This window comes from Myiozetetes cayanensis, unplaced genomic scaffold (genome assembly GCF_022539395.1).
Source record: "Myiozetetes cayanensis isolate MyiCay16 unplaced genomic scaffold, myiCay2020 scf5-8, whole genome shotgun sequence".
NCBI lineage: Eukaryota > Metazoa > Chordata > Aves > Passeriformes > Tyrannidae > Myiozetetes > Myiozetetes cayanensis.
Genome location: NW_026087742.1, coordinates 64,949,006 through 64,963,408, shown reverse-complemented (window position 1 = coordinate 64,963,408; position 14,403 = coordinate 64,949,006). Strand labels below are relative to the sequence as shown.

Sequence of the window (14,403 nt, the reverse complement as noted above, 5' to 3'; positions counted from 1 at the left end):
TGATATGGGAATTGGGCAAGAGGATTTTATTTATTTATTTATTTATTTATTTATTTATTTATTTATTTATTTATTTATTTATTTTAAATCTACCTGAAGTTAGTAATCATTTCAGTTCAGGACACAGGACCACTTGTTCTTTTGTGTTAATAGAAATCCACAATTGAAGTTCAATTGAAATAGAAGAGCTTCTGACACTTTAAATTTCTAACTCTGAAAAGGTGAAATATAAAGCTTTGTACTGAAGAGTGTTTGACAACATAAGCCAAAATCATATTAAGGTAAATGGAATATATTGTTTCTACGATGTAGAAAAAAATGTATGCACTAGATTTATGGTAGTAAAAAGTGGAAACAGAATCCTCTTTCATCATTCAAATGGTAAGAGCGAGCCTGTGTTAGGAACAAATACACGTGAAATATTTCACAGAGAACAGAAAAGCATCAAGATGCATTACAAAAAAAAAACATTAAATGATTACAGAATGGCAATAATCTGTATCGGGTGGTGGGGGTTTTTTTTGGTTTTGTTTTGTTTTGTTTTTTGGGGGTTTTTTTGAGTCAGCTATTATGACTTGCTTTCAAATCCTGGCAATATCAATATTCTCCAGTGTGATTGGTGACCAGTCTGAACTTATCGTACTTGCTTTTAGAAATAAAGACAAGAGAATAGCTACCTCTATTCATCTATTATTGTTTAAATAGCTGTCACAGCTTCCAGGATGTCTGTTTCCATGTTATCGGGTGAAAGAATAAAATACAATGGCAACAAACCAAACACAGTGAAATATGTTTGTTACATTTGGCCCAAGCCAGATGATGTTTACAGATAAAATCTGGTTTGAATAAAACCAGGTGAATTTTGGAAATTAAGGAACAGTGGATGTAGTCGTTGTAGCATTTACAAATATTTTAAAGATATGTGTTGCATTCAGACTTGTCTGTTATGGTGATTTAGTTCATATGTCAGGACACATATTCATCTCTGCCCAGACACTGTGGAGGTTTGGATAACAGCTTGTCCTATCCTTGTTTATTTGTTAATTTATAACATCTCAGTTCCCAGCACAAGCCAAGGCAGGCCTGAACACTTCTTTGTTCTTCCTTTTTTTCCCCCCTTTCTTTTCATTGTTGTGCTCCCCACTCTGACAATGGAGTTGTAGGCCGACCCTATTTCCCCTTTTGCCCTGACTTGTCTTCCAACACTTCCTTTGATGTGTTTAGACTGAAAATGCCAAATCTCTGTTTCCCAGCAAGGGCTCATCATTTTGCAGCATTGCTCTGCTAATAGGTTAAGAGGGACATTAGTAGTTTCTCTGCAGCAGTTTAAAAGATGTTAGGCTAATGGAAATGAAGATATTTCATCCTATTGAGAAAAGAGGATTTGTGCAGCAATGAAATATTTTTAAATGTTTTAAAGGCTAGAGGTCATATTATTTTGCTACTAAGATATGTGGTTATGTTTTAATTGGCTGTGTTTACAATGTGGTTTTTCTTTAATATGCATTTTTTCAAGATTCCCTCAATCATCGCTTATCTCACATCCACAAATATCCGTGCTTCCTGTGTATAATATGTACATTTGCTCTGTTTCAAACATACTCACACTCAAAGTTTATTTCACATGGGACATCAAGAAAACAAAGTCACATTAGTTTGACTTTGTTTTCTGAGTTGATGTTTCATTAAAATAAGTTCACAGTAAGTTCATCTCCCCAGTCTTACTCTTCAGTGTAAATTTGTTTCTGTTATTTATTGTAACATAAGAGTTTGGATGCTATTTTGAATTCATATCGTTCTAACCTTTTCTGAGTTACTTTGCCTATTGCAAAACCATACCACACATTTTTAAAAAAATCTTTGCAAACTTCACATTTTGAGCATGCACAAAGTACAGCAGGCTTAGCATTAAATAACTTATAAAGTAATAATAGAGTAAAAAAAATTGATCCCTTGTTTAAATTCTATAACAAGGCCTGTGTTAGAGCTTTCTGTATCTCAGCAATTGCATGGAAGAACAGTTTTTTAATTAATTAAGGCTTATGGAATTTTGAAGTGGGTCAGTTTTATGTAATATATAAAAATATTAAAATATTATGATCGTTTGAGACCTAAAATATCAGTAAGATTCCAAGTAGTCTTAGAAAGTATTAGAGGTCCTTGCTCCATTTTGCTAACAAACCTAGAGGAAAATGACATCTTTCCAGTCATTTCTTTTCTTTTGTATGAATCAACTTCACTATGCATACTAGTGATTCCACTCTTTCTTGCTATACCATGCAAGAGCAATACGTTCACTGGAACCACTGATATAAAGAAATCTTTAGCCAAAAAGCTTAGTGACGTAACATGGAAGAGGCTTTTCAATTTTTTATTTTCTTTCCTCCCCCCCTTTTTTTTTTTTTTTTTTTTTTTTAAATTTTGGGTAGAAATCATTCGGGAAAGCCATATTTGCAGCAGAGAAAAAAAAGGTTTTCAGCTATGCAGTAATATTGTGTAGTGTTTATCAGTCTGTTGTCTAGCCAGCTTTGTTTAAGTTTTGGCTCGTTTCTTTTGATTAATGAAAGCATAACAATTATAACAGCAGTTTGGAAAAAACATTTGGTAATGATTTTTCACACTAGAATAGGATTTGAGAGGTTGAACTAAGCTAGTTTTCAATACCCAGGAATACCTAATTTATTATTTCTAATGAAGTATTGAATATTTCTTTAATATTATAAAAATTGGAAAGAAGAAAACTGTATTTAGGGCCAAATTTTAGTATGTTACTACAAAATTACTACAGAGCTATCCATGCTGCTGTGGGGTAGCACAAGGACAGCAGATACATCGACAAAGTACATTTTTCAGAGCCTGCTTTGAATCTTAGTAAGGTAGATAGGAAATGGTTCAGTAATCTAGAGCCAATATTTTTCCAGGCACTTTGCAACATGACTGGGAAACTTAAATATAGCTGAAAAAATCCTTTATGATTCTGAATGTGTTGAAGCTTTCCTTGGTCAACATGAACTCTTTTCAGTAAACTTACCTGGGAAAGCTTTCAAATGATGACTTTATGAGAGTCATTTTGACATGAATTGGGACAAATAGGGGATATGGAACAGGGTCTTACTTCTTGTACAAACTACTCTCAGCCTGAGCCATGGTGAAGTAGGAAGAACAGCATCCATGTTAGGAATGATCTCACCAAAAGCAGATCTTTTCCTCTGAGGTAGTCCTCTTAGGCTTCTCTTACAGTCAAAAGATACTTGTAGAGAAAGATTTGCTTTGTCCTGCAGCAGGTGCCTGTGAGAGTTCAGATGGACTTGTATCTTAAAGTGATGGTATCTGCTTCTTTCCACTGACTATAGAAAGAGTTTAATGGGACCAGCCCAGAAGCAGATATCCAAATTCCTATTTTGGTATTTGTGAGAGAGGCTTTTACTTCAGCTCTGTAAATACTGGCCAACATGGCAGAGCTGGTGAGGAGATGGGGCAAGAAATCTGCGCCTGAGCATGGTTGATAGAGATTGCTTCCTTCTGGAGTAATGGTGATGGGGACTGTTGCAATAAACTGGGACTTTGAATTATGGTTTTCTTGTCCTGAGGTTATCAAAGCCTAACCATTTGTTACTGCTTATTTTAATTTTCATGGGCCTAGACTATTGTCCACTTAGGACAATACTGCACTCAGTATAAAAAGAGAAAGCTCTTTTTAGGCAACGACCATCAACTTTTATATACAATTCTAGTGTACAAGACAGAATAAATAGGGAAATACAATTACTATTGAAACTATAATTAAATAAATAAAAAGAATATAAACTATGCCAAAACATATATATTTTACAACTATCATAGCCCAAATGCAAAAAAAGCAAGTCTGACAAACTCCTTTGTAGTCAAATAGCTGTGCAAAGATCTGCATAGTACCTAGAGTCTGATGTCCTTGTATTGTACTGAGATATGTCAATATGTGTGAGTTAATGACTGAGCCCTTGTAAGAAGGGTATGTATGCATATATGTATCTCTATATATGTACAGGTAGTTTTCCTTTTGACAAATTCAGGTTAACATCTGGTGCAAAGAAATTGACCTAAATTTCTGTATCATATCAACAGTAATCTAAAAATATTTCAGCAAGTAAAAAAAATATAAGCCAACCAAACAAAAAACCCCACAGAACACAAAAAAATCCACTCCCCCAAAAACCCCAACCAGGGTATTGAAGTTTCTATTAATCATGAGGGTTTTCTTTTTTCCCCCCCCCTCCATTTCTTAATCCATTCACAGATTATCTGTGAATCTTTAATCTTAGCAGTCTTCAAGCTGTGGGAGTTTTTTTCCGTTGTGATGTCAGAACTGATCAGATCTGATTGTGACAAAAATCCCACTAAGGAGTTTAACACTAATTGTTAGAAGATGTCCGTGCTTAAAAAAATTAGGCCAGTGATTGTTACCATACTGTTAATTTCATGTATTGTTCAGAGCATGTTTTAATTGTGGGAATCAGGTGTACTTTCTTGATGAAAAATGTATTGAGGAGCTGTAGTTTCTCTTGGTGTTGCAAAGTCTTCTGAGCTGTAAGTGAAACCATTAAGAGTGGGAAGGGTTAATTATATGGGAAGCCTCTCATTCAAAGACTTCTCATATACAAAATATATGTCATGCTAGAAAATCTTCTATTGTCAATCCAAATAGAACACAAACTAAAATGAGATAATTGGGAAGGTGCCCATAAAGTCAGCCTGAATATATTATCACAAGTATATGTGAGATAATATTTGTTTTAAAAAGATTCTATGGCACTGTAAACTCAGTCTCATTAGAGACTGCATTTAAAAGGCTTATAAAGTTACTCATTAATGTTATCTTGTTGTATCTCCACAGCTTTTTCATTAAAGAAAATTCAGCAGAAAGCATTTTCTCCTGATAGCAGGAACCAATTTGCAATAAATGTTCTGGAAACCACTAGGGAAGCCATTACTGAGGTCTAATAAAAACAGACAAGCGTAACTTGTTCTATATTTTTGTTTCAATCACATACAGATGAGACCCCGCTCTCCACACCAACCGCAAGAGACAGCCTTGACAAACTTTCTCTAACTGGGCATGGGCAGCCACTACCTCCGGGTTTTCCATCTCCTTTTCTATTCCCTGATGGATTGTCCTCCATAGAGACCCTTCTGACTAACATCCAGGTAGGCCTTTTTGTAGATCAGCTTAAAAGGATGGAGAGGAGCCAGTTGCAGATTTGTCTGAATTAATAAAACCATTCTAGCTTAATCAGTTCATAAGATTATTTGGATCAACTCATTTACTGAAACTTTCTAGTAATTTAGGTTTTAAAGGAACAACGGCAAACAAATGAATTTAGAAGCTGTCAGATACAGCACATAAAAATACAGATTGTATATTAAACCACAGCAGAAAATTCGATGTAAATTACATTGATGTGTTTAACAACATTTGTCTTCAATGCTCTTTTTATTACAGGCTAATGAAATGTATCTTACTGTTTAACTTTATCTCATTTACTAAATAGAGAAACAGTTCTTTAATAAATAGTTATTTTAAATTGCTGGAGTGCCAAGGTGGAAATGATATGTTAAGCTATAACATAAAAGCATTTACAAAAAGCACTTCTTTTATAAATAAGCTCATTTCACTTAAAGTACTGTCTTCAAAGAACAGATTTCAAAGAGTATTACCAAATTTTACAAACTGGTAACCAAGGAAGGCCTAGATTAAAACCACCACAACTTCCTATTTGGCAGTCACAATGTCTGTTGCGTGTACATTAGAGCCGGATTCAAATATTATTTGAAGAATACACTAGTATGAAGCTGAAAGCCAAGTTGTTGGTGTTTCATATTAGAATGAAGAAATTTTTTTGGTCCCACTTCACAGGGTTTGCCTTTTCCTCATCTTGTTTAATACACAGCTTGTAGCCTGAGGTGTTGTATGTGCATGCCCTCAGCACCTGGGCAATCACTCTGCCCATTCTTAGCAAAGATCCTGCTGATGGTTTAAGCCACAAACCATTTCAGTCTCTCACACTAGTTAGTTACAAATAGTGGATATTAAAAATTTACCCTGTGGCGTTAACTATATATTTATATTTTTACAAAACCTTTCACTAGATAGTTTTAATGGTGAGAGCATACAAATTATATATATTTTCCTGACTAAAAGAGAAGCAATGTTATTTGAAAGTGTTTTCACCATGAATAGTTAATATTGCAAAAGGAAGCCTCTGAGCTACAACCCTCTGGAAGCTAGGAGGTGCGACTAGGAGAGGTTCACTGTGTGCATACCTTGTTCTTCTAGTTTTCTTTTTTCACTCAATGTGGGCACTTGTTGGAAACAAGATATGATCTTCTGGGTAGACTGTCAGACTAAGGTCATTTTGATCTCGCATATAAATCTGTAGCTAACTAAATTCAGTTAGGTGGAACATACACCTAGATGCAGTGAGAATGAGAAGGATCTTTATACCTTACCCTTCAACCCTTTCAAAGTAGGCAACACATTATTTGCATAATTTAAGAATAACGATAGAAATTACTGATTTTAAGACTGAGATTTGATATATATTTAATTTCTGCAGGACCATTAGACTGCCTTAACATGATGGTTTTTTTGGATACATGAAGGAACAGGAAGAAAGTCATATATCAGCTTTGTATTTTGTATGTTTCTAAAGAATTTATAAGTGGAAATTACTAAAGCAAGTACAGTAAAGTAAACAAACCAAACCAGAATGATTTATGAATCTTCAGGGGAAGAAAAAATGTCTATTTTTAACATTACATTGAAATAAAAAGAGTGACACTGAGGAGAAGAATGGCATGCTGTGCTTAAAGCCTGGCTCCAGATAGAGTCATTCTGTATTAAAACCAAACCTGGAACCTGAGCATGTTTGCTACAATTATCATTATCCAGCCTCCATAACATCTGACCTTCCCTAAAGGGAAATATTTTGGTTTTGTTGATGTCCTGTGTTGCACTACAATTCACATTGTCATTGGCAGCATATTGATTTAATATCAGGTTAGAGGATTAGCCATAGCACATACAAGGTGGACATACTGTATTTTGTGTAATCTTTTCCAGCTGATCCACTGGAATAATTAATAGAGTTTCATGCAACTCTGAAATTGCTATTTCTGTTCCAAGGGGCACTGATGATTTTTTAGATACTGTACCTTTTAGTTTTTATCGGGTCCTTCTGCATTGAATAAAGGGAGATACTGAATGTTTCAGTGTTTTTGCATTAGAGCTGTCATTGGCAGCAACAGCACTTTTGATATGCATCAGTTTGGCTCTAGTGCAGATTTTTTTTCACATTGCATGCCTACTGATGTGCACTGATTTAACTTCTAAAAATGAAACTTAATTTTGTGTAGCTTATAAGTAGTCCCTAGTGGATCTTGACTCCAAAAAGCTAATATTTTTCAGACATAATCAGCAGCAATAGGTAATGTATTACCATTAGCTATGTTAGCAAGTATAAAAAAAGGAAAGGCTGGGGGAGGAAGTGTGGTGCAGAAATTCAATAGAAAATGTAATATGCTTTTAGCAGCTTCGTACTTTGCAGCAATTCTTAATATAAAATTACACACATCAGTGTTACACTCTAGGGTTATATTCCATGTTTATTCATAATGATTGTTTCATATTTAAAGAACACCAAAATATTGTGTTTTGTCAGCCAAGGACAATAATAGTTTAATAGTAATTTATTTTAAACTGCTACTGATAATACAACCAATCAACACATTAAGTGATGCCAACATTGGCATCTTGCTAAATAATCTCTACGCTTTGCACTGAGAGTACATCTTTCAAAGATAAGTCAACAAGAGCAATCAGAGCAGAAAATTAGAATTTGGTATCTTAGAATTAAAATACAGCTAAACTAAAGTTTTAATTGGGGTTATCTAAAAGGGCACTTGATGTAATGATCTCTTTCATTTGTTACTAATTGTTTGTTCCTGATGAAGAAGAAACATGTACATGAATGTAGTTGAATTGAGTAAAGATGGCAGTTGCTTTAGGAGCTTGATTTTATTGTTAATCAGGATGGATTGTAAGAATTTGGGGAGAGGGTGTTTGAAGCTTTAAACTTACTAGACAATACACTTTTCAATAGGAGATTAAAACATTCTATAGCATAAACCAGAGGCAGATATTGATAAACAACTTCTGCTTCAATTTTTTTAGTATTTCAAATGTATCAGTGTAGAAGAATATGGCAGGGGAAAGGAACAGAATTCAAATTAATATCAACTTCTACAAAATAGATTGTAAAGGCTTTCAAATATTTCAGATTATATTTTGCTTTACATATGTATGTAGAGCGTTATATTTAGCTTTCTTTGTTTTACTTTAGCCGTCATTCAGGTTTGACATTCAACACAAAATACCTTTGTGATTTAGCTATTTTACAATAGCAATCTGTCTTTGAAAGAAAACTGCTAAAACTTTAAACATATTTGTAAGGACATTTATTGTGTTACCATTGTTAACGTATTTCCAAACATGGTTCTGTACTTACGTAGTGTATATCATTTTGGTGACCATCTGTGCCTTGCAATCAGAAGGTGTTGAGATCTTTTAGCTTCTGTGGACTTTATTAGATTGAAATGTAATAGAGCTGCAAAGCTCTGAATAAAACAACACTCGAGACAACAATTTAGTTAAGAAGAAGGATGAGGAATACTGAAAATAACAGGCTCCAAAATCAGAACCAAAGGAGAAGTTTGAAGGACAAAAATTTTAAAGTAGTCATTGATATTGGGAAGACAAGTGGGATAAATGTGCAGAGTAACACTCATGAAAAATACTTTTCCTATTTCTCAAGTGAGGCTTCTTTTTCCATTTTTTTTCCAGAGATATTAAAAAACCAACCAAACAAACAAAAACCCAGCAACAACAAAAACCCCAAAGAAACAAACCAAAACCAAAACCAACAAAAACCCCACAAACAAAAACAACAACAAAAAAAAACATGAAGACCAGAATACAATTTAGAAAGTGTACCTGAGGGGTGAGGAAGCTTATTTTGAAGTGGGGGGGGGGGTCATGGTTTCATGTCTGTATTACTACAGCTCTTGAGTGTGAACCTTGTATCTGTTAGCTTACTGCTTCCCTAACAGAGCCACTGGGGAGTACTCTTCAGTCTCTCTTGTTGGCATTGTTTTGCTTTATATCAGTAATTAAATCTCTGTTGGGTCAAATTATCTCTATGGTTAAGTTATCAGCAGTCTTGCCTAGGATATAGGAGAGTTAGTTTTGTATCCTTGGAGGTTCATATATGCATATCCATGCTTAATTATCTGCTCTATTATGATAGCTTCAATAGGAGGTTCATGTGTAGACCTAAGAGCCTGGTGGCCAGGCTTCTGGAAAATCTAAAAGGACCTTTCCATGTTCATTTATTTCAATTCCATTTCACCTTCCATTTCCATACCCTGTCCTAACTATCTAGTTATTATTATTATTATTATTATTGTTATTGTTACACTGTTAGCTCTGCCAGGATCATCCTATTTCCTTGCAAAAGAAGAAGAAAGTGTGAAGTTGAAATTCACAAGAGAACTTTAGAATAGTCTGAATTATTATTTCCTGATACGATAACAACAGAAAAAAAGGTAGAATTTTTCTCACATCAAGAAATTGAGAGATGATTGTATTTCATTCTCTACTGTGAGATAATTATCCAAGACCAGGTAATGGACATTTTAAACAGAGATATTTTCGTGCTCTGTGACTCTCCTTTACTTAGCATCCCAGTGTACCTATCGTTCTTGGAAACTCTATGAAATATGAAAATATTTGAAATTAATAATAATTAACAATTATGAGGACAAAAATGGCAAGACTTTAAAAGAGCCTTTCTCCCTTTGCTAGTTTCCATTGTCTTGAGTTGGACTAGAGGTTAAATTCTGTGTACGATGTGATTGTGAGACTGCCAATTCTTTTTCAATTTTCTTGAAAGGAATAGACCTATCCCTGTATATTTTTCGCATTAATTATATCACAGTCAAATGTGAGTTTGCGTTTTCTGGGAAAACTTGACTTGTGACTTTTTACAGATTTTTGTCCATCTGTTAAAATTAATTCCAGTTAAAAATTGGTGTTGATAATTGGGAGGCTTTGATCCTGTGATATAATAATTTTATTTCTGGTATCTCATATGACTATCAGGGGAAAAAAAAAACATTAGCTAGTTATTATGTCACCTGTTCTAACATTGTTTCAAACATTATCCAACTTTATCTTTGAACAGGGTCTACTAAAGGTTGCTATAGACAATGCCAGAGCTCAAGAGAAACAGGTCCAACTGGAAAAGACAGAGCTGAAGATGGAGCTCTTCAGGGAACGAGAACTGAGGGAAACACTTGAAAAACAGTTGGCTGTGGAGCAGAAGAACAGAGGTATTTTAATTAAGCAGACAAAAACAGTTTGGTATTTATTTCCTTAGGAAAAATAATTTTTTATCAAACACCTGTGTTTGATCAAAACTTTAGCCCCCTTACATCATGTTGTGTCTCAGCTGACTGCAAAGCAAGTTTTATAACCTTACTGATTTTCTGTAGGATCTTCATGAGACTTGGAGCAAGGACCTTCTTTTGCTCAATTTTTTTTGTGAATATTGCTTGTTACATCAGTAATAAAAAGAGCGATTATAAATACCATAGGTGCTGTCACAGAATTTTACAGGTTGTGATCTTTCCAATAAGGACAAGCTTCTTAATGCAATTTAAGAATCTGTAAGTTTTTAGGAACTCTTGTCAGTGTTCTTATGTTGCATGTTCAGGCATAAGTGATAAATATAAAGATAATAGTAATATATAAGCCTGTTATAGTGCATAGTAGATAAAATGTGTATTTGTAGAAGGAACAGTTAAGGTTCTTCTTGATAAAGCAGGAGCATTAGTAGCATTTCTGACATTAACAACAGCCCACTGTAAAGCATATACTTGTTAAAGATTTTTAAGCAATGTCATTGATGGTAAAGGCGAGACTGTTTACAATAGTTTGCCTTAACTGTTTGCTTTATGAGCATGTTCCCATCTTACTTTATGCATTCATTTTTCTGTCTCTGTACGTCCCACCCTTTAATAGTGTCTAATTACTTCTGGGTATTCTCTGGGACTCTCTTGCTGTTTAACTGAGACCATGACAAGTCAGATATGTATTTTTGCAGGGCTAGAGTTACAACTCTCTTCTTGTCCTGTTTAATTTTCTGGGAGCCACCCAAATAGAGAATCCCAAGAACAATTGGTTTCACAACCAATGTCATTATACCTTTAACTAACATGCTAGCAGTAAGTACACAATGTAATCCTATTTAATGCCTTGACCCATTCAAAGGTAGGACTATCACATTATTAATTACCCTTTTTTAACTTCTGAGAATACATTTGTTAAGACAATTGCTATTAACAATTATCACAGCTGTGCAGTGAATCATCCCTTTGTCCACAGCTGGTCCATTCTGCTCAGTACAATTGTTCTACTTACACTTCTAAAGTAATTTGGTAAAAGAGCTTGTTTATTCTTTACATCCTGCTCACAACTGTTTAAATATATATTCTCTTTTAGAATATATATTTAGAATATATGATTTATGCAATCACATGCACAGTAGGAAAGGTTGTGGGGGAACCATCTGATTTTACTTGAGTTTTGCCATCTGAAAATTAAGAACCTAATTTACATGAATAGAAGTTCCCTTTCTGGTCAATAAAGAAAGAGATTTGTATATCCTGTTCTCAGATAGGTAGGTGACATCAACTGCACTGTGAAGACTTGTTTCTCTTCTCTTTAACTCCAGAGGGAATATAGTTGACTAGACTATACTAGACATATATGTTTTAAGTAGCTAAAATTTAGCAAAATGAGTTTCACTCAAAGTTGTCAGAAAAGAGTATGGGATAGTCCCTTATTTTGCTCAGGGTGCTGAAATAATTAACAATTTCAGCATGATGCATTACCTGATTTTGTATATGTATCCCTCTAACGATGATACTGCACTGGGAAAAGAGACCAAAGAGGAATGGATTTGAACAGTTATTGGTGGTATGCAGCAAAGCAGATATAATAAGGATGACTATCTCTGCCAGTGGATACTTCTGTACTAAAGAAAGAAAAGTGATGGATTATTCTTTGAAATTAACAAATTGATGTAAGAGAGAAAAAAAATAAGACCAGATTGTAATTATTGTGAGAAATTATTCTTCAATTAAAGGTAGAAAAATGCATATTTTATTATTAGTTTTCCAGATAGCAAGTTTCTTAAAGAAAGTTTCACATGCCTTTATGGAAGCATGAACAAAATGGGAGAAGTGTACTATATCTCTGAAGCAAAGAGATGCCATATGAAAATACTGAAATACGCTTAAAAGCTACAGCATAGGAACACAAGCCACTGTTTCACATACAGGTCACAACCCCTTAGGTGAATGGGATCTGCAGCATTAGGCAATATCTATCTATCTTTTGCTCATCATGTTAACAAAAGTCAAATATCATTTTCTTTAGTGGCTGCATCTCAATATTTTTGCCTTTTTTTGAAACATTAAATTCACTACTGCTACTGTATGTTCGATAGAGCTGAGTATTTACTTTACTGTTTCCTTCCTTCTTTGTAAATATTCCAATCAGTGATTCCTAAGGCTGTAGGATGTGTCTCATCAACTGGTGAAAGTAGGATAATATCTCTTCTGTGAGCAGCTACACAGTAAGGGCTTGCTAATTCTGGCTCTGACTGCTGTAGTCACATCTACAATGTGTCAGCCATGATGACATTTTAATTCAGAAAGCAACATATGTTTCCTTCTCATTTATTGCAATCACTTTCAAAGTACTTATAATGAAAACATTAAAACCCTGCAATGATTCAAAATGTATTTAGTTTAGTCTTTGTATAGATGCTAGATGTTCTTTGATGGTATAAGGTAATTAGCCTGTGAAGTAGTTGGTGTAGTACAAAATGAGAAAGAACTAAAATTCCAAAGTCTTGTATGTAAATTATGTAGTTATTCTAACTACAGGATGTGTGCTTATGTTAATTTTGTGCCTGAACAGTTCTGTGTAGCAAGACAAAATATCCAAGATCAACCAAAAGGTGGTTCTTCTTAGCATATGAATTAAATAGTAATAAGACAGTTCCCTTTAAAAGTTTCATTGTTTGCATTTTGTGAAATATACCACAGTCACAGTCTTCTGTACATGGGGACTATGAACTGGTGGAAGTTTGTTTTTATCTTTTCCAGCATTCATCCCTAGGCATGTACCAGAAGTTACTTTGGAGTGAGATAGAGGGCTAGATAAATCTTGGCATGCAAACCTAGCATCACCTACTATCTGGGTTTGGCAGGGATAATTCTTTTAATGTAGGTAATGAATTCTTTAGTGAACAGTTAAGTAGCTGATTTTTAGTTAGTGTCAAAATAACAGACTCTCCAGGAAAGGATTATCCAGGAAGATCTTAGGACAAATAAACTTTTTACGTGCACATCCATGAAAACCCTAAATGTACTATGTGAGAAGGATTGGGGTGTGTTGGGGGAGATAATGCTATGCTCTGCAACTTTACATGATTCCTTTAGAGTCTAACTTTGGGGTTTGTGAAGTAGAAAAATTGGCTCACATTATCCTTTTTCATCAGGAACATAACCTGTGATACCTTTCTTTAGTTAGGGATCCTCAAATCTTACTGTCGTGCTTGTAAGTCACTGGTAACAGAAAAGAAAATGGTGATTTTCTTTAGGATGGAAAAATTCCATCCTAACCTGCAATCATTTTCCTTACACAGTTTGAACAGAAGAGATAAAAGGAAAACATTTTTTTCTAAATTAGGGCTTTATATGCTTAATTTTAAAATACTAATTCCCTCACTAACATTTTCCCTCACATTTGACAAAGTACTTGACTGGGAGATCCAGCACCATGAAGGATTTGATGTGAGTTCTTCAAGGTTAACTGGCTGATGGGACAGGAGCCGACAGAAAGCAAGAAAGGGAAAAGCCAAAGATAAAAGGGAAATGTGGAAAATAAATAAATACAGGGAAGAGAGTGGGCAGTAAAAGGTCAGATGGCTTGCAGGAAGCACTGCTTGGAGGGGAGTTAGAACTCTCAGGGCTTTTCCCCAAGAAATGAGGATCATAGCAGGGTGGGGGCTGCCCAGGCACCCAAGCAGACCGATCCCCCTCTTATGTGAGAGAAGCTGCAGGCAGGCAAGAACTCCATCACCGTGTGTGTATTAACTGTGTGCTATGGGAGATAGAAATGGTGGACTCAATTCCAAAAAACTACCTAACCTTCAGGGGCAGAGGCTTGTCTACGCCAGATGATTCAAAAAGGGCATTTCATTGCTGGTACCGAGGTTTTCTTAGATTCTCAGCTGT

General features: G+C 34.8%; 1 protein-coding gene across 6 annotated transcripts in view; it reads left to right on the top strand.

Moving 5' to 3' along the window:
- Window positions 1–14,403, top strand: part of DACH1 (dachshund family transcription factor 1) — a 350,977-nt gene that overhangs the window by 299,085 nt on the left and 37,489 nt on the right. For all 6 annotated transcript variants that reach the window (XM_050332379.1, XM_050332378.1, XM_050332376.1 and 3 more), the window contains 2 exons: window positions 5,033–5,184; window positions 10,278–10,425. In XM_050332379.1, coding sequence (XP_050188336.1) covers window positions 5,033–5,184; window positions 10,278–10,425 — 300 coding nt within the window. The remainder of the gene's footprint in view (window positions 1–5,032; window positions 5,185–10,277; window positions 10,426–14,403) is intronic.